The 23,967-nt window shown below is 36.9% G+C and overlaps 1 protein-coding gene across 1 annotated transcript in view; it reads left to right on the forward strand.

Moving 5' to 3' along the window:
- Positions 1-954: 954 nt before the first annotated feature.
- Positions 955-23,967, forward strand: part of LOC150103141 (peptidyl-prolyl cis-trans isomerase B-like) — a 48,152-nt gene continuing 25,139 nt past the window's right edge. Inside the window, exons 1-3 of the mRNA XM_090398344.1 lie at positions 955-1,049; positions 12,442-12,646; positions 21,053-21,175. Coding sequence (XP_090254470.1) covers positions 996-1,049; positions 12,442-12,646; positions 21,053-21,175 — 382 coding nt within the window. The 5' untranslated portion in view covers positions 955-995. The remainder of the gene's footprint in view (positions 1,050-12,441; positions 12,647-21,052; positions 21,176-23,967) is intronic.

The raw sequence follows: 23,967 nt of genomic DNA on the forward strand, positions 1-23,967 counted from the left end.
GCTTCTTTGTATATTCTCCTCTGTAGTCTGCATGATCCATTTGGACTACTTTTCGGATTCCGCTTCATATTTAATGCTTCACTTCTGCAGTCATCCTTACACATACTTAATTTATCCGAACGGGACGAACACATAATGATCTTTTCACCATAATCATATCCATTATCGATCATATTTGTATCAATAATATACTTGAATTACTTAGTCACCCTTACACAGCGATTTTCACCATTCTTCCCATTATAATCTAGTTTACCTGACTAGATTATAATGTTATCATAATTAGTTTTCATACCAATAAATAAGTTCTCGAGACTCCTTATACCAAACGCATTTGAGTGCAGATCGTCCTTCTTATATAAATCCTGTCTTTCTTCAGATTCATTCCACATATCCAAAAAATTCACAACAATTATTTTACACAGCCTGTACAATGAATCGTTTCCTATCATAGCCATTCTTCTTCTTAACTCCGTGTTATCATATCATACCCAATAGGGCTTTCATATATTCTCTCAAACTGTAATTATGACGTGTACTCTATATTCTAAAACAAAATTTTTCCCAAAAAATAAAAAATCATATTGGAAATAATTCAAATCAAATAAATATATTATATATAAACGTGACAGATTATATACAATTATGGATAATATGAAACGACCACAGTCTGGATGGTTCATGATGTGTGATCATTCCCTATAGTTAAACCACGATTAACATGGTTAGTAACAGAAACAAGCACTAACTTTGTAATTCAAAAGATGATGCTAGATTTTGTGCAAGTTAGGATAAAGTGGCGAATCATCATTCATGAGAAGCTGAACCTCTTGTAGAATGGAACAGATAACAATATGAAATCTGCTCACCACCTAGTGGATATTTTAAATAATTATCTTGTTATTTGGTTATTATTATTAGTTTTTTAACGGTAGGTGGTGTGATACTGTGCCATCTGTCGCTTGTCATCTTTGTGTGTGTTATCTTCCACGTTCATGATGATTTGTGAGAAATTTATAGTATTGTTTGCAGTTTTTACATTTTCTCAGGTTAGATTTTTTCAAGTAATGCATGCTATACTTTAAACTCATATTGGTAGTTCATTTACTGCATACGATGCTGTAGACGTTAAGTGCTTATCTCTAGATGATAAAGGGTGTATCCTGCTTTCAAGTATCAAATTTCATATCTAGGTTAACTGCTTTAGCGAATAAGTAGTGGGTGGTTCATCTTTTTTTTTTTTTTTAACGCCATCTTGAGCTTTTTGTCTGAGCAACTGTAATTAGCACCTCAGCTATGGAAATCTGTGATGATAATCCGTAATGGAAATCTTCGTTTAACAAAAATTTAATATAATTATATGATTTATCAGTGCAGAAAAGAACAATACCTTGGAAATTTCAGAATTTCCAAAAGAATCAATTGCAGACTGGCTTTTCAGTTTAGCAGTTATGCTGGTTATTACAGATTGGCTGGAAAGACCTGGGTTGGAATTCCATTATTATTATTATTTTGGTAACCTCCATGGAGTCATTAGACCCTTGGGGAAACCTCACTCAATCAAAAAATGTCTGTCATAATGAACTTAAAAATTCATTATGACAGATTTGCACTCCTTTCATTCACAATGCACTCTGACACTGCATGCCACTCACCAACAACTCTCCGTGTAAAAAATCTACTTCTCACACCCTTCTTCACCACATATTTATACAACTTCCAGGGATGGCCTCTCATTCTCCCCATCTTAACAGCCACTCTCTTTATAATCCTTCTGTGTTAATCTGATAGAATCCCTTAACTAATTTGAGGGTCTCTATCATGAGAACGAGTGAATGGTTTAATGGATAGTAAAAATGATGAGTTAGTTCCAATGAGTGAGATAGCACGGTTGTGCAGAGTGATACATAGGGCAAAGCCGAAGCTGGAGGGTTTGCAAAATTGTTTACCGAATCATTTTGATGTGCGGAGACTTGAAAAAGTGTTGTTGAATGGAGTGGAAGTGGATGTGCAGAATCAGGGAAACTAGAGTTATTAGGGGTGGGGGGGAGTAGATATGCAGACTTTAGGGAGGCAGTTGAGTGTATGAATGTGTATGTGCCTGAGCAAGTACGAAGGAAAACAAATCAGAATGGGATAGTTAGTATAAGGCATCAAAACAGGGGTGGGACTAACAGGCTTCTGCAATTTATGTATACTAATGCTAGGAGCTTTAGGACCAAGAAGGAAGAATTTTTGGCCTTGGTTGGCTCTTCCAGGCCACAGGTTATTGGCATTATTGAAACATGGCTGACAGAATATGATATAGCTAGTGGGATTGAATGTTAGGGGTATAATGTGCTCAGGAGTGACAGGGAGAATAAAATTGGGGGAGGGGGAGTGTTATTGATGATAGCTGATGAACTGCAGCCAAGGTTGAACTACAGGACAGAAAAGAGCACATTTGAGGCTATTTGGTGTGAGATTGAGGCTAGCAGAACAAAATATTCAATTGGGTGCTGCTATAGACCAGGTGATGGAATAGATGGTGGAGATAGTATGCATAAACAAATAGAAGCAATGAGTGGAGGGAGGGTAATTATGGGGGATTTCAACTATGGTAACATTGATTGAAAGGAGGAGAGGAAAAATGGGAGGAAGGAATTGGATTTTATGCAGTTATTAAGGGATAACTATCTGCGACAGCATGTAATGGAAAATACTAGGGGTCAGAGAGTGCTTGACCTAGTAATTACATCTGAGATAGCTGTAACGAATATGACCATGTTGCCACCAATTGGTGAGAGTGATCATAGGGTCTTGACTTGGGAGGTGGCTAAATGTGTGGAATTTTCAATTAAGGCAGGGTACATGTGGAATTACCAGGCTGGTAAATGTGACAAGCTTAGGAGTTTCCTTGGTTCAGTGCCATGGCATCTCAAACTGCAAGGGCTTGATGTTGATGGTGCATGGGAGGTGGTTAAGGAGTGTTTGCAGGAGGCAATGGCTGACTGTATACCTAGAGTCTGATTAGTAAATCAAGTAGGGGTTAAATGGATGAATAACATCATTAAGCTTGAGCTGCAAAAAAAAAAAAAAAAGAAACAACCACGGAGGGAATTTAAGGAGAAAGGTGACCTGCAGGCACATGAACGGCATAAAGTGCAAGCCAGAAGGGTAACGAGTGTGGTAAGAAAAGCAAAAGCGGATTATGAAAGAAAATTAGCCATGCAGGCTAAAGAGAATCCCAAACAATTTTTTTGATATGTTTCAAGTAAAAGAAAAAATGTATACAGCAGAATGATTTTAAAGAATGCCGATGATAGGGAGGTAACTGAATCAGTTGATATAGTAGAATTACTGAGCGAGCACTATGCAAGAGTATATCATTCAGGTGGTGACATTAGGAATGAAGGAACCAATAGCTTATAAGGGAATTGTGGTGAATGAAGTAGAGGTGAATTGTCTATTACAAAACCTCAATGTCAATACATCTGTGGGAATGGATGGTATACCAGCTCGTGTCGTACTTGAAACGGCTAAAGAATTGTCAGTGCCCTTGACCATTTTGTTTAATTTGAGTCTCGGGTCTAGGTTAGTCCCGAGCGGGTGGAAAGAGGGGAAAATAGTTCCACTGCATAAAGGCGGTTCCAAGACTGCTGTTGTAAATTACCTACCAATCAGCATATCAGGAATCGTTGTCAAGGTCTTGGAGAAAATAGTCAAGAGGAAAATACAAGAATGGATAGATGAAAATGGGATACTGTATGGGGGACAGCATGGTTTTTTGAAGGGCAGATCATGCCTCAGTAACTTGCTCATGTTTTATAACAGTGACAGCTGAACTGGATAGGGGTAATGGGTTTACAGTGATTCTACTGGACTTTGCTAAGGCCTTTGACAGGTTACCACATGGAATTCTAATCAGTAAACTGCAGCATATAGGGATTGATATAGGGTTGGTGAGATGGATAGAAGGGTGGTTGATGGAGAGATATCAGAGAGTGGTTTATTCAGGAGTAAAGTCCAAAAGATGGCCTGTGACTAGTGGTGTGCTGCAGTGTTCTGTTCTTGGACCAGTACTGTTTAATTTGTTCATTAACGATATAGGAAAGGATCTGAGAGGAACTGTTCATTTGTTTTCTGATGATGCAAAGTTGGATAAAGCAATAGTGAATGCACAGGATTCAAAATTTTGCATGATGATTTGGATAGATTGGAGAATGGATGTCAATTTAATGTGGCAAAATGTAAGGTTATGCATTTTGGGGTGAAAAGGTTAGCAGCAGTATACCACATTGGTGACATCTGTACTCCAGGAGATTGACGAGGCCAGGGATTTGGGAGTGTTGGTGGATAGGGAGTTGAAGTTTAGGGGGGAATATCACAAAAGCTGCTAAATCAGCTCATCACATCACTTGGTTGCTGTAAAATACTTTGACGAGCAGAGACAAACAGGTTATTGTTCCTCTGTATCGAGCCTTGATAAGACCCCATATAGATTACTGTGCCCAGATTTGGGTGCCAGGGTTTCTTCTTGATGGAGAGGAGGTGGAGAGGATTCAGAGACGACCAAGATGATAGCAGGTCTATGGAATGAACCTTATGAGAACAGGTTGAAGATTTGTGGGTTGCAGAAATTGGTTGACAGGTGGATAAGAGGTGATATGATTGAGGCATTCAAATTACTGATGTGCTTCTATAAGATTAATTCAGAAGATATTTTTGAGAATAGGACTGGTGGTGGAAAGACAAGGGAGCCATCCATTTAAGCTGGGCAAGAATGTGGTTAGCAAGGGTGTTAGAGCTAGGTTTTTCACTTGGGGAGTGGTGAATGAGTGGAATAAGCTGCCAGAGTCTGTTGTGGTTGCCATGACTGTAAATGAGTTCAAGGCAGAGTATGATAGATACTGTGTGAATGTTAAATAGTTGTTCTTGACATGATGTTAGGGCCTCCCTTGAGTCTACGGACTCCTTGGAGTTGCCGTAATAATAATAATAATATCTTCTCTTTTCTCCTATTCACCAACCTCTGTAATCCACATTCTCTCAAACACTTCATAACTAACACTCCAGAGGCTTGATATTACTTTGGTTATTCATCTTTAACTCTTTCTAGTGTTTCCCACATCACAGTGAAAATTAGATGACTAAATTTGATCACAATCCATGAGTGGTCTGACCAATGCCTTATATAGAGGCATCACCACCTCCTTATCCCTACATGTCAGTCTACTTTTTATCATAGCAGTAATATGATGTGCAGTCTTTGCAATACTTGCGATGTGCCCTCAGAACTTCAATCCACTCGCTACCATCATTCCAAGATCCTGAGTCTCATCCACTTCCTGAAGTACAGCTCCACAAATACAGTACATAGCCTTACATCTCTGTACCCCAAAATGCAAAGTACATGAAAAACCTTGCATTTATTAATATTAAAACTGCAACCCCACTCATTTTTCCAAGCTAAAAGTCTATTCAAATTTCCCTGTAGAAAATTAACATCAGCACTAATGATAATTCTAACTAACTTTGCATCATCAGCAATCATTTGAAGATCCCCAGTCAATCCACATGAAATATCATTAACAAATAAGTTAAACAGTAGGAGTTCCGTCCTTGAGCCCATACTGTTTAACTTATTTGTTAATGATGTTAAGGCACACCACTGATCACCTTCTTTTTCCAAGACTTCTCCATCATACATAACTTGCCTTGCTGGTATCTTTCAGAAAGCCAATCTTCAATTCATCTAACCAGTCTGTTATCTAATTTCACACACCTGCTATGTGGTAATGTATCAAATGCCTTTGCAAAGTCAATCATTGTACACACATGGGCAAAGAAATTAACACACCAAGAAGGAAGCATAGGATTCAACTGAAATTTTATTGGTGTAATGATACAGGTGAGTGATGCACATGATGTCAAAAATAAGAGCTGAAAGACAATTACAAAGGGATCTGTGGTACACAATCCGGTCATCATCAATAGCACGTTGCACCACCTCGTGCAGCATTACATTCTGCAATACGGTCCGGCATGGTGGCGAACAGACGCCTGATGTTGTCCTGCGGCAGACTGGCCCACATGTGTTGGACGTTGTGCTTCAAATCCCGGATATTGCGGCACGGTGGGAGCTAGCGTTTCAGCTGTTCCCAAACATACTCGATAGGGGGACAAGTCTGGGGAGTGGGCAGGCCATGGAAGTATCTGTACATGATGTAGGTAGGCCCGGACAACCCGAGCCATGTGGGGACGGGCATTATCCTGCTGATATAGCGCTCCTGGTATCCTGGCCAGGAATGGGAGAACGTGGGGCTGTAGGATGTCATCCACATACCGCTGCCCCGTCAATGCACCACGTACCACTACAAGGGATGGTCAGCTATCATAGGCTATGGCTCCCCAGACCATAATGCCTGCATTATGGTCTGGGGAGCCATTTCCTGAGGCGGTGGGAAATGGCTCATGGGCACACGAGTCCCTACATCTGTCTGTATAGTGGACTGGATCACTGTGGGATCGCTCCGTGCTTGCTGCACAATCCGTTGATCCTTTCTAGCATTGGTCCTCCTGATCTGACCGGTGCCACTCTGACGTGTGGCTGTGCTGGAACGTGTTTACAGCTCCCGACACTGTCGGACGGTATGGTCAGAATGGTTCATGTGCACGCCTATGCGGTGCGTTGACCAACCTCCAGTTTTCAGGCCGATGATCATGCCTATGTCGTAGTCTGTAAGTTGCTTAAATCGACATCTCTGGCGTCTACCTGGCATTATTGTCACTCTGAACTCTAGCTTGCGTTGGCTGGTGCTTTTCGCTTTAATTGGCTATCGACCACACTTCAGCTTTATAAGGCTGTCAGCTCATGCTTGCAGTGCCACTGCAGGGTGTGTGGGCATGCACTATCGCACCAAACTTGGATCATTTGCATACCACCCCGCACTAGCTATTTGCTTAGTTTAGCCGTTGTACCATGTTTTCTTCCAGGTGCACTAATTTCTTTGTCCATGTGTGTATATGAATCTCTTTTATTCAACACATTCGTCACCTTATTGTAAAACATAAGCAGATTGCTGAAACAAGACTTCACAAACCCATGCTGACCATCATAGAGAATCTTATGTCCATCAACCCAATCCTGTATTCTATTTCTAATCAATGTTTCCAACACCTTGATTGGAAATGGAAATTACAGAAATGAATCTTTTCTGGACCTTTTTTTTTTTCAGTATACAGTGAACAGATTTTGAACAGAGATATGAAAATTTATTTTATTCCAGAAACACTGAAGATTTTTCTCTCACAAAACAGATCAGGAGATTAACACAGCAGATAGTACACTCGTTTCATGGTTTTAGCTGCCTCAGCCTAACTCTAAACAAACTTAGAAGCAAAAAGATTGCCTCCATGCCAGTAGTAGTCATAAATTGGAGCACAATTCAGTTCTAAAGACATGAGCCGAATCTTCTGTCTAGACTGAGAAACCTATATGGATTTTCATTTGAATGTTTAGTTAATTGGTCATACAGAAGTGGCAGGAGTTTTCTTTTCAGGAACTGTTTTTTGATAATGCAAACCAGCTTGGGAACACAAATTAACAAGATGTTTATATTTTTAGATTCAGCCATAATTCCAACAGACCCTTCAGTTATAAACATATCAAGAAAAATAACTATTTTTTAATATATATTATAAACAAGTTCAGTAACAAACTCCTAATATATGGGGAAAATCTCAATGTGTAATGTGCAAATAATATTAATATTTCTACAGGTAAGTATATCAGCTAATTAAACTTGAACTATATATAATGAAAAAATTTTAATAATAACCCAGGCTTGTTTCAGATGGTTTCATTTACTAATATTCTTAATTTGAGCCAAAGAAGGAATGTTGCCTTAGTCTTCAGAATTGTCAGTCTCATAGAGAATGATATGTATACAGAAATACATGAAACAAGTGAAAAAAAAAGAAGTAAATATAGGTAATGAGAATTAGAAGTTTACTTTAATGGTAAACTCACAGGAAAGGTCTTTATTAGAACATTTGGAGGTGTCTGGCAGTATATCACAGTAGAGTGAAAATGAGGTAAGGAAGAGAGAGTAAGGAGATAATATCGTATAGCATTTTCATGATTAGAGGTGTGCTTGATGACTGTGTGATAAATTAGGCTTTCCTAGTGCAAAGATTAAAGCTAGTAATGAAACCATCAAATTTCAAGAAAGGGGAAAGAAAACAGTTGATAACTTTGGCTGGAATAAATGATTTAAAAGATAAAATTATGAAAAGTTACAAAAAATGAATACAAAAAGAGAGTGAAGTTTATGAGTTGCTTGCAAAGGTATGGTAAGAGTGTATTGAGAAGAAAGGCCATGATTGCAGATGAATCAATTGTGTAAGAAGAATGGTGTAAAGTTTTTAGATGTTTGAAGTGAATTTGATGGACAAACAGACTTGTGTATGCTTGACAGATTCCACTTGAATGGATTTGGAGTTGTTTGAAGAAAGTTTTATTCAATGAGAAAGTGGATGTACAAAATCATAAACTAAGGTTATTGGGGATGATGCATGTGAATGTGTGTAGGCTCCCTTTTGAGGCAAGTGAATAAGATTCAGAAAGATCATAGAATATTGAATGAAGTTTCAATATTTTTAAAATCTTAATGAAATACTCATTAAATGATTCAGGGGCGTGTGGCCCAAGGAGATTTGTACACATGTATACCAGCGCTAGAAGTGTAGGAATAAAGGTTAGAAGTTTTGGGCATTGGTTAGCTTGTATTAGCCAAAAATTATAAGCATTAATGAGACTAGATTAACAGAAAGATAGTGGCACAGGATAGAATGTATGTAAGGGATACTTTTTTTTTCAGGGAGGATAGAACAGGACTGGAGCAGGGATCTTGCAACTGATAGCAGAAGAATTATAAACAAAAGTAAGTTTAAAAAAAAGAAAGCAGAGTTGAAGGAAGTAATATATTTAAAACTATTTGGTGTTAGTTAAAAGCTAATAGGAAAAAATACTCTGCTTGAAAAGAAGTCAACAGACATCATAGTGTGAGGAACAAATAGCCATTGCACCCACCTTAAGATATAGGATCTCCTTTCGCTGCGACAACTTTATCAACCTATGGGGAATATTTCCAAGCATGCAGTAGTAATCAATGGGAATTTCGGACCAGTATTCCTGTAGGCATGTAATGAGGTCCTGGGCTGTTGTAGGATGGATGTTAATTGACCTCACCCAACACTCCAGTTCACCCCCCCCCCACAGGTAGGGTTGAGATCAGGGCTCTGTGGAGGTCAGTCAAATGTGGTGATGATCATGTCTACATACCACACAGTTACAGCAGCAGCCTTATGACATGGTGCATTGCATTATCCAGAATGTTCAGATACTTCTCGGAGTTCAATGTTCGTTGCATCACTAACAGAGATGTGAGGACAAACTAGGAAAAACAAGACCATACCATCACACTGCTACCTTCAAATTTCATAGTTGGAGTTAAATCTGGTAAGAGATGATCATCAGGCATCCACCACACTCACACCCATCCATCTGCTCAGTAGAGTAGCGTGATTCATTGCTCTACAATGCAGCTTTAAAGCTTCCATGCCCCACTATACATGCTCTTTGCACCAATGAAGGCAATGTTGCATGTTGGTTCAGGTAATATGGCACTTGCATATCGCAGCAATTCTATGGGAGCCCATGTTATGAGCCTCGGTCTGAATGTTTTTTGTGCAGATTCTTGTTCCAGTCAATGCCTGAAACTCCACATTCAACACGTTGGCTGACAAATGGCAATTTTTACATGTAGAATTATAGAACCACGTGATCGTGTTTGGTGATTCGTGAATTGTTCACTGCAGGTAGCAGTTGCAGTTGACCCCCTGTGCCTCCATCTCAGTATGATATCACTGATTGTTGACCTGGGATGGCCCAATTTTTTAACAATTTGCCAAACAGCCTGCAACATGGCATCTTATCACAACTCCTTTCAAACTCCATCATTTCTCTTCTTGCAGCCATTTCATCTGGACACAGTTGCACTGATTTTGGAGTATCACATTCCTTCAATGTATACCAGCTACAAACAGCTTGTTACATGGCAAGATGCTTTCCCATGAGTGTGTCTGACTTCTTTCCAAGCAGTGTATATAGTTAGGTTGCTGATATAGGCTGGGGTAAGCAAAAGGGGACATGAATAATATGCATTGACAGATTAGTTCACGAAGCACAGGATGAGTAATTATGGAGGGCATCAATTATGGGAACATAGATTTGGAAGGAGGGAAAAAAATTGAATTTATTCAGCTTGTGTGAAATAATTACCTGAAACATCATGTGATGGAAAGTATCAGTGATCTGAGCATATTGGATCTGGTGATAGCATCAGAAAAGTTTTCCATAATTGTGGTAACCACTTTGTCTCAGATTGGAGAGTGGTCAGGAAGCAGTTGCTGGGCATGTGGATTTTCAATTAAGAAGGGTTATATGTGGAACCACAAACTGGTGATTATGACAAATGCAGGAGACATCTTTGTTTAGTGCCATGGGTTGAAGAAACTGCAAGGGAAGGATGTTAGTGCTGCATAATGCATGGGCAAGGGTTAAGAGGTATTTTAGGAAAGCACTATCAAATTACATACCTTTGTTGAATAAACTAGTTTGGAATTAAAGGGAAGAGTAACATCATTAAGGAGCTACAAAGGAAGAATGTTGTATATAAGGAAAGTGGTCATGTCCATGAGCAATACAAGCACAATCATAAAGGTTGAAAGGCAAACTCAAATTATGAGAGAAAGTTAGCTGAAGTCCAGGGAAATCCCAAAGAGTTCTTTCACTATCTGGTGAGTAAACAGAAGATTAACTTTAATGAATGTTGATGGAAAGGAGATGACAGAAGCAGAAGAAACAGTTGAATTATTTAGTGATCACTTCAGTTGTGTATTATCCAAGTGAATAATGTACACTTCCATTGTCTGCAGTGATCAATGTTATAGAGTGAGATAAGAGAGGTAGGTGAACTCAGTGTTTCACATACATTTCATATATAGCAGATTCTGGTTAATTGGCCTTGGTTTTTTTTTTCGGTGTCTGTTTTATTGGGACAAGTCTTGAAAGAACAAAAACAAAATGAGAATATAACAAGAATTTGCTTTATTTAATTGGGTCAACCAGTGACCTCTACCATGTGGAGTGTTAGAAAAATTATGTAATCTTGATTCAGTAACTTAGTGATGATTACATCCTCAATGTTGATGAATTCATCACTAAGTTACAGCTATTTTATCATGCCATATTGGTTGGTTCTCAGTGTTATGAACACACTACACTCTTTAGATCATTGAAAGCAGTGGATAACAGTATTATGCTGTTCAAGTATGTCAGGAACTGATAAACAAATGCTGTTATTGGAAAACAGTCCTGGATTCGATGCATTAAAGAGATAGAATAGAGAGTACTAGTTGAGTACCGTGTGAACAAAAATGTGTGAATGATATCAGAATTTTTTAAGAGTTGGCTTATGATTTGGGATATGGAATTACAATATAACAGAACTCAAGAAATATTTTACTGGTTCTTTTTTATGATTTAGGAGGTCAGTGCAAAAGTTAATCTTTTACAAACAATACAGTTTATACTGATAGTGAGAAGTATGCAACAAGACCAAAACTCTTTTGCGCACTGATTTTAAGCATTCAATCATGGATATGTACCAGATACAGCCAATAGTGAAAATAAAGTCCCATTAGAAATGAACCACATCAGAAACTATGAAGCAGTTGCGTCCATTGATGGTTATTTTTTGGTTTGCTGGTTCTTGAAGATATTTCCCACATAGGCATAAATGCTGTACATGCAACATATGGTACATTGTATATATATCTATGCTCCCACATTATGTAAGTGTATGTTATAACAACAAGTGCATGTAAATTACAGTTAGTTGCATGTTCTTGAATCAAGAACACTGAACTCATAACTTAAAACATAAGATTTTATTTTTACTCAGCAATGAGTAAAAAGTAAGAACTTAAGTCTTAGAGAACAAGTTGCTCTTACCAAGGGTTTTGTTAGTAACTGTCATACAGTGAAATAGTAAAATATGGAATATCCACAAGTGTTACAAATCAGTTGACTTACTGTATTTTATATTTATTGTAAAGAGTTTGCATTTTTGTGTTTTCCTCAGGAAACAAAAAATACATGAAAATTTATTTGTTTATGCTATAAATTTATTAATATATCATTACATAAACAAACCATTATATTCATGCTTATGGAAGATATTCATACTATCAACATGTATGAATATCTTCCATGTTGCATATGGAGAACATAATCCTGAAATACATTTTATGACCTCCAGTATATCTAAATGAAATATTTTCTAATCTTGTTTTTATATAAAGCTAGTTTGCTGTCATTAAACTTTTTTTTTTTAGGCTAAAGGTACTACAGTTGACTATAAAGTACACTTTGAGATATCTATTGGTGGCAAGCATGAAGGAGATATTGTCCTTGGATTGTTTGGAAAAACAGTACCAAAAACTGTGAAAAACTTCTTAGCTTTTGCTGGAGAAGGATATCAAGGTTACAAGTATGAAAAGTCTAAATTCCATAGAATTATTAAAGATTTCATGATTCAGGGTAAGTTTGTAACCACTTTGCAGAATTCATGCCTTAAAAAAATTCTTTGGTAATAACTTTGAATTGTAATATCTGGCTGGTGCTGAATGTCTCACAAATATATAAAATACTGTAAATACACAATTACTGTAAAGTACACAATTTTCTAGTTATATTTTAATTTGGTTCCGTCTGCCATGCATGCTAGAACAATGGTAAAATGCGTTTTTTTCATGTCCTGTTTTTATGAGGATACTCTTTTCACCAACTGAGTTTACTGTTCGATTCCCACGCATATCAAAGTGTTAGATCCTGAATGGAGAACTTTACAAGTAAATTCTTTATTCAGGATTTAACATGACAAATATTACTAATTAAGGAGATACCTGCACATCAGCTAATAATTATGAAAAATTTCTTTATGTTATGTGATAATGTGTAGTCCATATGTGCCATATATTGAAATTTATTCCTGTATAACTGAAATGAATGCAAGTTGTGTATAATAACATTGATTAGACTTTATGTACTATAAGAAATTTCTGAGTAGGAGTTTGGAAAGGATGTTAGATGAGAAATTGAAAGTTTGGAGACATATTGCCTTTTTGCACAGAAAAGTATAATAGATCACTTGAATGTTGAAATGCACACTGATGTGTTTTCCAGCATGTAAAGTTTGAATTTGATTGTCTAGGCATCTTGTCTGTGACCTGAAGTAGCAGAGAGGATCCAGAGGTGAGTAAGCAAGGTACCGACAGTTGTGAATTTTCCCTATAAGGATAGAGTGAAGGTTTTGGGTTACCAAATTTGGTTGATATGCAGAAAAGAGAGGATAATTATAGACAAATGTTATTAAGTGTGTGTGGGAAGATCACAGGATAAATGCAGAAGAAATTTTTGTACAGAAAGAAGTGGAGAGAACAAGGGGTCACCAATGTAAGTAAGAATGTATTAGTAAGGATGTTTGATACTTACAGAGCAATGATTGAATAGAATGTGTTATTAGAGATAGTTATGAGTACATTACCTAAAAGTTATTTTAAGAAGAGATATAATAGCCATTGTGTGAATAATTGTTATGATGGGCCTCTAACAATGAATCTTTTCCATGAAACTGCATGAATAAAAAATATTAGAAGACTGAGATGAGGGCAATAAGTCATAGCTTAATGATGGCAGACTTTTTTTGGAGTGGACTGAGTGTAAGCTTGCTTCTGTACTATATGAGTAAATGCCAGTGTAGAGACAATATAAGATGGGTATTAGTTCCAACCTTTAGATGTTTGTATTAATAAACTATTTAAGGGATTTATGAACAGTTGGTTGCAGTCTTCAGATTTTGACGTTATGCCATCAGGAAGAAGGAAGAGGCCTAGCATTTCGCAAGTTTGTGAGTTGGTCAAAGCTTCATGAGATGCTGTGAAAACTGAGACAGTAGTTAAATCATTTAAGAAGTGTGACATTATTCTTTCTGTCAGAAGATTAGGAGGCATAGTGTACTCTGGTTCTTCCAGTGGCTGTTGTATCACTGGGAATAGAAGGCATGATTGCCAAATCCACTTAAGATAAAATGATTTTTTTTTCCCCTTGAACTGCCATGCACACCCATTGTTAAATTGTGGCTTGGATAGTTAGTGGGTGGGAATTTTGAAAAAAGTGGAGAATGAAGACCTTCATTCTATCAAGGATAATTTATTTAAGTTGTCCAGCAGGTATTTGATTAGACAAATATAAATAGTCTTAAAGGAAAAGAAGAGTAGAAGTTCTGGAAGTCATTTCATTTGTAACTTTGATACCAGAGGAGGACATAGAAGTGAGAATGGTTAAGGAGAAGGGTGTTTCAATAGAAGAGAAGACAACCACATGGGTGTCCCAGAGCTTGGGTATATCCTGTTCCTATATCTTCTTTCTCATATACATCAGTAATCTCTTACTGATCTGAAGCATTACTCATTTTACAAATTAAAATGCTCAAATGTCCTTTTCATATTCAGTGCTAACAAAATCAATCCTGTTTTCTTTCTTGCAAAAAAAAAAAAAAAAAAAAGCACCACTATTTCACTTCTCACCTTTAATAAGACCATATCATCAAGCAAAATCAGATCTCTTTTCTTGGATTGGCATTCTATTTTCTAGGCTTTCTAGGCACAAACACAGCTTTCTCACCTTTCAAAAAAAAAAAAATTGGTACTGTTTTCTGCTCAAGACATCACTTTTCACCTATCCAGCTACTAACTGCAAATCCCAATCTTAAAATACAGTTATCAAATTTTGGGTAAGTGCACCAAAATACCTCTCAAAAAATTGTTGATGCATTTTGAGTAATTGTGAGGATCCTTCTCCACTCACACACATTCTCCAGCTGTTGCGTTATTGGTATTCTGTTTCTGCATTTTCACAAGAATTGTAAATAAAGTAGTCGTAACATGTGCGCTAAATGTAAAATAGTTTATTTATCAAGTCTATACAATAATAACTAATAACTTCTAATAACTTTACTATTTCCAATTGAAATAGTAAAGTTATTAGAAGGTGACAACATTAACATATTAGTAAAGCTATTTAATAAGATCTACGATACAGGCATAATCCCTCAAGACTGGTTACAGTCGACCTTCATCATGCTACCTAAAAAAGTAAATGCGAAAACTTGTAATGACTATAGAATGATCAGCCTAATGAGTCACGTTCTCAAAATGTTTCTGAATATAATTCAAAAAAGAATATACAGAAAATGTGAAGACACCATCAGTGATACCCAATTCGGCTTTAGAAACGGCTTGGGAACAAGAGAGGCCCTTTTCTGTTCTCAGATCTTATTTCAAAAATGTGTTGACCAAAACAAGGTAATATTCATTTGCTTCAACTTCGAGAAAGCATTTGACAAAGTCCAACATGCTAAAATGATTGTACTATTAAAAAGAATTGGATTAGATGGTAAAGACATCAGGATCATTGAAAACTTATATTGGAACCAAAAGACATCTGTTCAAGTTGATGACATTATTACAGACTCCATTAACATCAAACGAGGAGTAAGGCAAGGATGTGTGCTGTCACCTCTTCTTTTTAACATCTACTCAGAAGCCATATTTCAAAAAGTCTTGGAAGGAAGAAAGGAAGGGATTAGTGTAAATGGTGAAATCATCAGTAACATCCGATATGCCGATGATACAGCTCTTCTGGCTGACAATATTCAGGATCTTCAAAATCTTTTGGAACTAATAAATGCAGAGAATGAAAAAATGGGATTAAAAATAAATATCACCAAAACTAAATTCATGGTCATAAGTAAGAAACCAATTCTTAATTTAGCACTTTCTTTAAATAGGAAACAAATAGAAAGAGTGGCAAAGTTTAAATATCTTGGATGCTGGTTAAATGAAGATTGCAATCCAGAAATGGAAATAAAAGTTAGAATTGAAATGGCAAGAAAAAATTTTTCTCTTGATGAAATCAACACTGTGTAACCGCAGTTTAAACTTAGAGCTTAGAGTACGCATGGTTAAATGCTATGTATGGTCTGTACTGCTGTACGGTACAGAAACTTGGACCTTGAAGACAACATCAATAAAAAGACTTGAAGCCTTTGAGATGTGGTTATACAGACGAATGTTAAAAATCCCATAGACAGCAAAAACGTCCAATCAGGAAGTACTGGAACAAATGGGGAAATCATGTGAACTTTTAGATACCATAAAAAGAAGGAAAACTGCATATCTTGGTCACCTACTTCGTAATGAAAAATATAAGATACTTCAATTGATTATAAAAGGGAAGATAAATGGAAGAAGAGGACAAGGAAGATGAAGGAAATCTTGGCTGGCAGATATCAGACAGTGGACTGGTATGGAGAGCCTGCTCAGAATACCTGAGAATCGCTCAAAATTTGCCAAGGTGGTCGCCGACCTCCGATAGGAGATGGCGCTCAAAGAAGAAGATACAATTACATTCCTTCAGTGTAATCTCCCATGTTCTGCACCTGTTTCCTAATTTGTGGGAGTTTCTGTATCCAGCTGCTGATGGTATCCATCAGCAGAGTGATAGTGTGACCTACTGCTCGAAGAACTTCTTGCATATCATGAAACTGCGAATGTCTGACGGGTTCTTTCATTTTGGGGAATGAGACGAAGGTGAAAGGACTCGTGTGAGGTGAATATGGAGGATGTTCCAATACTTCTCATTGCCACTGTCCAATATCCTTGTTACCAATTGTGACATATGACATCATGCATTGTAATGCAACAAACACATTGGAGAACTATGAAAAAATGGTTGCCTTCTCCTTAAAGCCAGACACAAATTTGTCAATAATACTGTATGTTAACAGTTTGCCTTTGGGGCACAACATGATGAAGAATGACACCTTGAACGTCATAAGTGACTATCAGCAAGACTAACCTTGCTGGGTTCCTGGTGAAGTTTATTCATTCGGGATAATCCTGAATGGCACCATTCATTGGATTGTCTCTTCAGTTCAGGCTCATAAGCCCTTACCCAAGTTTCATCAGTGGCTACAATACAATTCAGAAATACATCCCCCTTCATTTTTGTATCATTCCAGATGGAGACCAGCACCCACATATTTATGCATCTCATTCAAGTGATGCAGAACCTAATCAGCTGAAATTTTGCACATACTGAACCTCTCTTTGATGTGCCAAACACTTTGGTGGTTTATCCCAATTTCCTGGGCCAACTTGTGTACAGTTCATTGCCGATCAACTGTGAGGAGTCCTCTCACACAAGCCCAACATGTTCATCTGAAATGGCCCATCTTGCGACAATCCTGTATGGTTGGGCACTGTCATCACAGGCTTCCCTAAGGCCATGATAACAGTCACTCACAGTTTTGTCTCATAATCATTCTAATTTTGTGAACATACTTTAGAGTGTTGCATACTGAGATGTTGACTTTAACCACTTCTCCACACAAGGATACTTAGAATGGATTGTGTCACCTTGTATACATGCACTGCACATACAGCTAGCACCTCTATCTGTCAAGAGTAACATTTGAGTTACCAACTACATCTCTTGACAGTGTTCCACTACTTTATTTATAACCCTCATATGTAAATAAAGAAAAATCTTCATGGACACTGAGCTGGCATCCATTTATCTCAACTTTCTGCTTGGCATTCTTTTAGAGTCCAGCTGCAGAAATTGAATCTGCTTCTCTTTCATTTCATCTACTTTTGTCTTTTGGAACAATTTTGCTCATAATTTGTTCTCTTTCTACTCCAGCCATTCAAAAAAGAATATCAGTAAGTTTCTTCTCATTTAACCACTTCATACATATGCCTAATATGATATAAAAAAAAGTACTATCTGCTTTTATTTTAAAGATACATCTCAGTGAAAAAATCTTGAAAGAGTTCCACTCCTTGACAGAATTACACTCTCATCCACTTAGGCAGACTTGCCCAATTATTAAACCACATTAGTCCTATGCCTGGATAAAAACGTATATATAAAAGAGGAGGAAGGGTCACAGAAGATGGTACTAATCAAAATTTTAAACGAAAGATTTCTTAACTAATTATGATTCATTAATTTTTGAATACTGGTGAGATGAGAAATATTCTAAATAAATCACAGAAAAGAAAAAAGAAATTGGCTTTTGTTGCTATTGTGACAGTTGGTGCTCCTGATAGTACCAAGAGGTTCTTGGATAGAATTATAGATATCAATGGAGGAGTGAAGAAGACTAGAATGAAAGATGGCCCTGTGAAAGAAGTAACAAATGATTTCAAGAGTGGCTCTTCTTTATGGGATTCATTTAGTGAATGGGAACATAAGGTTTGTTTTCTTGGTAGTGGAATGAGCAGAGGGATTGAAGCATTGCATATGAGGAGTAAGCAAGCAAAAGAGTTGATAGTTCTAATAGAAACAAATGATTTCATCTGCATATCACCATGCAGATGATGCAAAGTTGGGAAGAACTTTGAGGAATGGAAATGATGTAGCTTTGCAAGAGAATTTGAATAGACTTGATGAATGGGCAACTGAGTGAGGATTAACAGTTCATTACAAAGTGTAAGGTTTTAAATTTGGGAAGCAGAGTTTAAGATTGCTGAGGATATCTTAGAGGAAGTGGAGGAAACTGATAGGTGGTGATATGATAGCAACCTAAAATTTTAGGGACAGTTTTATTAAAATTGTATCATCATCAAATTCCTGCCATGTACTCTCAAGGAGCGTACAAGATATGATAGATACAAGAGTACAAGATACACGAAAAATTTACATCATTACTAACTTCCTATCTACAATTTTCCTCCAAATCAGTCTGTTACTTGTCAAGACTCTAACATTATCAGATCTTATATTTCTTTCTTCTAAGGCACTTTTTATCATATCAATCCACCTATATCTTGGTCTTCCTCTGGGTCGTTTTCCTGCCAACCTGGAGATTAGCAAAACAGAGAACACTTGTTTTGCTAATCTTTCCTTGCCTATTCTGTTAAAGTGACCATACCACCTGAGATTAGCTCTGCTAATGCATTCCTGGATGCTGACAATGTCTAGTTCTTTCCTGATATCCTCGTTTTTAATATGATATTGCCATTGATGCCATCGTTCACGACTCTAATCTTTCTCAGGACTTGCATATCTGCAGTCTCTAGTCTTTGGTCAAGTGTTTTACTTCTGACCCAGCTCTTAGATCCATAAGTTAAAACTGGTTTGAACACCGTCTTGTATACAGTTAATTTAGTGTTGCAACTAATTTCTCTCTTATTTCATATGAATTTATTCAATTGACTTCCTACCATACCAGCTTTGTTGATTCTGTTGTCTATTTCCATATTTAATTTACCATCTTCACTAAAAATCGTGCCTGAGTAGCTGAAATGTTTACTTGTTCCACAGGTTCTCCGTTCACAACACAGTTGACATTTTCAATGCTTCTGCCTATTTTCATTGTCTTTGTCTTGTTATTGCTGACCTTCATACCATATCTATTACAACTGTTATTCAATTTAGTCACAGAAACTTATAGACTTGTAGTGGATTTATTTAGAAGTATAACATCATCTGCATAAAGCAAAGAGCTGACATTAACATCTCCAATTTTGATATCAGGTTTAATACCACTTTTCTTCATAATGTGATCCATATAGATAATGAATGATAATGTACATCCTTGTCTGACACCAGATTTAACATTAAACCATATTCCTGTACTTCTTTCACTTCTAACTGCTGACTTACAACTCAAATAAAGACTAAGTATTGCTTAATATAATGCCCCATTGACACCATATAACTGTAGCATATTGAATAGCTTCTCTCCTGGCACCTTGTCATATGCCTTTTCCAGATCTACAAAATTTAAATACAGATCTTTGTTATATACCCATGATTTCTCAACTATTTGTCGAAAAGTGAAGATCTGGTCCTGACAGTCTCTGTTTGGCCTGATCCAGCTTGTTCTTCACCAAGCTTTTCTTTCACAATTCTTCTCAACCGTTTCTCAAGTGTACTAGCGTAAATCTTACCAGGAACACTCAGTAGGGAAGTACCTCTATAATTCTCACATTCAGTTTTATTTCCCTTTTATATATATATATATGGGTACTATGGGAGCTCTACTCCAATCATCGGGAATTCGTCCCTCTGTCCAGGCCTTCTGAAGTGCATCCACTGTAAGACTTATACCTCCATACTTCAGCATTTCTTGTCAAATATCATCTGCTGCTGCTGCCTGGCCACATTTCAAGCCTTTGATGGCTTTTTTCTACTTCAATTATGGATATGTATTCCTGTATGCTTGTTGAGTGTTTTTTTTACCACTGTTCTATCACTGTTAGTTTCATTTAGCAATTTTTCAAAGTAATTACTCCATACTTCAAGGATGGACTCCCTGAAGTTGTCACACACATAATAATAACAATAAATGTCAGCTTTATCATCTCTAATTCCTTTTACAACACTCTTTCCTCCATTTCTGAGCTTCTTCAACAACCTCCAGAATATCTTGCTACCTTCTTGATATTTATTCTCTATGCTCTTACCAAAGTCTTCTCATGACTTTTGTTTACCTAGTTTTACACAGTGTTTAGCTTTCTTACATTTATCTCTGTATTCTCTAAGAACACAAGCTGACTTATTTGCTAGGAACGTTTGATATGCATTCTTCTTTTCCTTCACTGTCTCTTTAACTTCCTGTGTCTGCCATGGAGGTCTGATTTTTCTATCCTTGCGGCTTGCTACTGAATGTCCAAGGTTTGGTTCCTGTTCTCAAACTCTCATTTTTTCTTCAATAATCTTTGTGTATTTCAATCAGTTCACATCTGAGAGCTGATTTGCTTTAAAACTTTTTTACATGTCCTTCTTTTCAAAATTTTACTAAAATTGTAAGGGCAGCTAATTATTAATAATTGACAAGAATCTTATAAGTATTTTATATTTTTTTTTATACAGGAGGTGATATTACAAAAGGTGATGGAAGTGGTACCATATCTATATTCCATGAAAAATATTTTCCAGATGAAAATTTTGTGCTTAAACATGTAGGACCTGGAGTGCTCAGTATGGCTAATGCAGGTAAGATATGAAAAGGTTGAAGTTATCAACTTTTTACAATGTAATTATGTTTTGAATCTGTCAGTTTCACTTGTTTTTAATTATAGCAAGATAACAATTTAGTTAAAACCTCTTGTCCGGAAAGCAGTTAAAATTCATTTTGTTGTATTTCACAAATAATTTTTACAAGAAGGACACTTTTATTTGTTTATCAAAATTGAAAAGTTTGATAAACAAATAAAATTCTGTATTCAGTAAAAAGATACAAGAAAATAATTTAGACATCACATACAGAGGGAAAAAAATATAAAATTTCTTTATTTTATTTATATACATTAACTCAACACAATAGGTCACAACATAAAACCTATAACAGTGTCATGTACAGGTAAGTGGTTAAGGGGAGAGAAGGAATCTATTGACTGGTTTCTTGAAAAGTTGTGTGTGTATAGGGGAGTTATACTTGTTGGGAAAACTAAGGAATTTCTGGGTATCATCCCAAATGGGGGAACATTTGGGATGATTCTAATAGTGGTCAGATAGTGTTTGGAGTTGAGCAAGAGAGAGAGTTTTGAATGAAAAAGAATATCAAGTTTTTGGAGGCTATGTAGCCTGATGCAATATGTTTATGCCATGATAAGCTAGTTCTGAAAATCAGCACAAGAAGAGAAGACTGATTTTGACTGGAAATCTGAATATTATCAAAAGTAAGAGGGAATGAAGTATGATATTTTTACTCAATAATGACTTTTGGTAGCATTGAAATTCATTAGATTATTTTTGCCCACTTGGTATTGGTTATGGAATCTTGAAGCTTCAATCACTTGAGTACTACACTCAATGGACAGAACATTAGAGATACCTACCTAATAGTGTGTCAGTCCTCCTCTAACACAATTAACAGATGATTCTACCAGATGCTGGAGGGTTGCCAGATGTAATTCCAGCCATGCCTGTTGCAGCATTGTCCATAACTGCATCTTAGAAGTTGATCCTGGATACACGGATTTGATATCTCACTCTACAGCATCCCAGAGAGATTTGATCGGATTTAAATCCAGGTACCTTGGGGACCACTGGATGGTCTCAAACTCAGGTGAATGTTCCTCGAGCCATGCCTAATTGCAGCCCATTGGAGCAGTGCATTGGTCCTGCTGAAACAGACCATCAGCTGTACAATTTGCAGAGGCCATGAAAATGTGTAGGTGATCAGCCAGTACATTCTGGTAGCTTGCAGCATTTAAGGACCTCTACAGACACTAAGGAAGCACTTCCCAAACTGTGGGCTGCCCCCCCCCTTGGGGGCCTTTAGTTTTATTGAGGGGCCCGTGAAATAATGAAAACAAATTTTAAATGTTTTAAGACTAAGTGTGACATGTAAAATGTGTATATAAGATGCTAAAAATGTAATATTTGCATTTGATTTTTGCGATATTCACTGTGTATGTTTTGTCTTGAATATAAATACAATAAATATTATAATAATATGTCTGTATTGCGAATTTTTTTTCGATGGGGCTGTGAAATATTTTAATTTTTCCAAGGGGGCCTTTACATCCATAAGTTTGGGAAGCACTGCACTAAGGGACCTAATTCATTACATGAGAAGGCTCCCCAAACCATCAGAGCCACTACCTCATGCTGTCGACCCCACACCCACATCCTCCTTCAGCTCAGTACCACTGATAACAGGATTCATCACGCCATATGACTCTGGTCCAGTTTCGATGGTTCCGACACCAGGTGAGGCACAATGCCCGATGACGAGCTGTTATTCTGTTATTCAGTGGTACACAATTAGGGAGTTGTTGGCTCCCATAGCACATGGTATGCAGGGTATGCCATGCTGTTTGCTCCCTGACACTGCTTGGACCTCTGCCTTTGTCCTGTATGGTTGGTCTGTATGAACCTGGACAGTCTACATAGACCCCAGTCATCAATGGCTTGTGGTCAGCCATCGCTTTTTTATATATATATATTTTTTTATTTTAGTTAGTGTGTTCAATATTTATCCTTTATTTTTCTTATATATTTATTTAACTCAACTCACTTAACTTAACAGTCATAACTCTGAGTTGTTGTAATCTTCTCATTGCTTGAATTAGTCTATCACCTTTATTTCCTTTCAGTCTATCAATTCAACCCCTCCCCTTCTCAAGGTCATGACTATGCTTCTTGACGTGTATGTATTTTAGAAACAAGGAATTGCCTCTGGCTTGAGCCAATTCCATTGTCTAAATAGCTGGCTTTTTCTCACACTGATCTCTGAAAATTTATTTCTATTTACGACTGCACCATCAGAGATCGCATAGAGGAATTGTATATCTTTCCTATACATGCAAGAATAACACCCAGTACAACACGGAAATATCTCCAATAATTATCTCTAAGTCAAGCAATGGTAAAATCTACTATTTGTTAGTCGTGGCTACTTTTATTCTTAAGGTCACGCAGGTTCTATCTTTTTATGAGAAGTGCATTGGTAAGGCAGAATCAGGCACGTTTACTTGACAAACAAAACAATGTATTCATGCTAAATCAAGGTACATAAAAAAGTTAATACTACACATACAAAATTCTTCAGGCTTTAATTCACTCTAAAAAATTTAACATGGAAATACTATAAATCCTCGTGTCTGGTTCTCCACTAGATTAATTAAACAATTCTCACTTAAGCTAAAAGACTAGTGCAATAAATACTCTCACATATAGATCAGACACGGGAACAGACCTGTTCACACTTTGCATAATTTTTACTCAGACTATTAATATCATTAAGCATACTAAAGCTTTCATATATATATATATATATA

Source organism: Typopeltis vanoorti, chromosome 9, assembly GCF_054136105.1.
Source record: "Typopeltis vanoorti isolate ZY-2024b chromosome 9, IOZ_Tvanoo_1.0, whole genome shotgun sequence".
Classification (NCBI taxonomy): domain Eukaryota; kingdom Metazoa; phylum Arthropoda; class Arachnida; order Uropygi; family Thelyphonidae; genus Typopeltis; species Typopeltis vanoorti.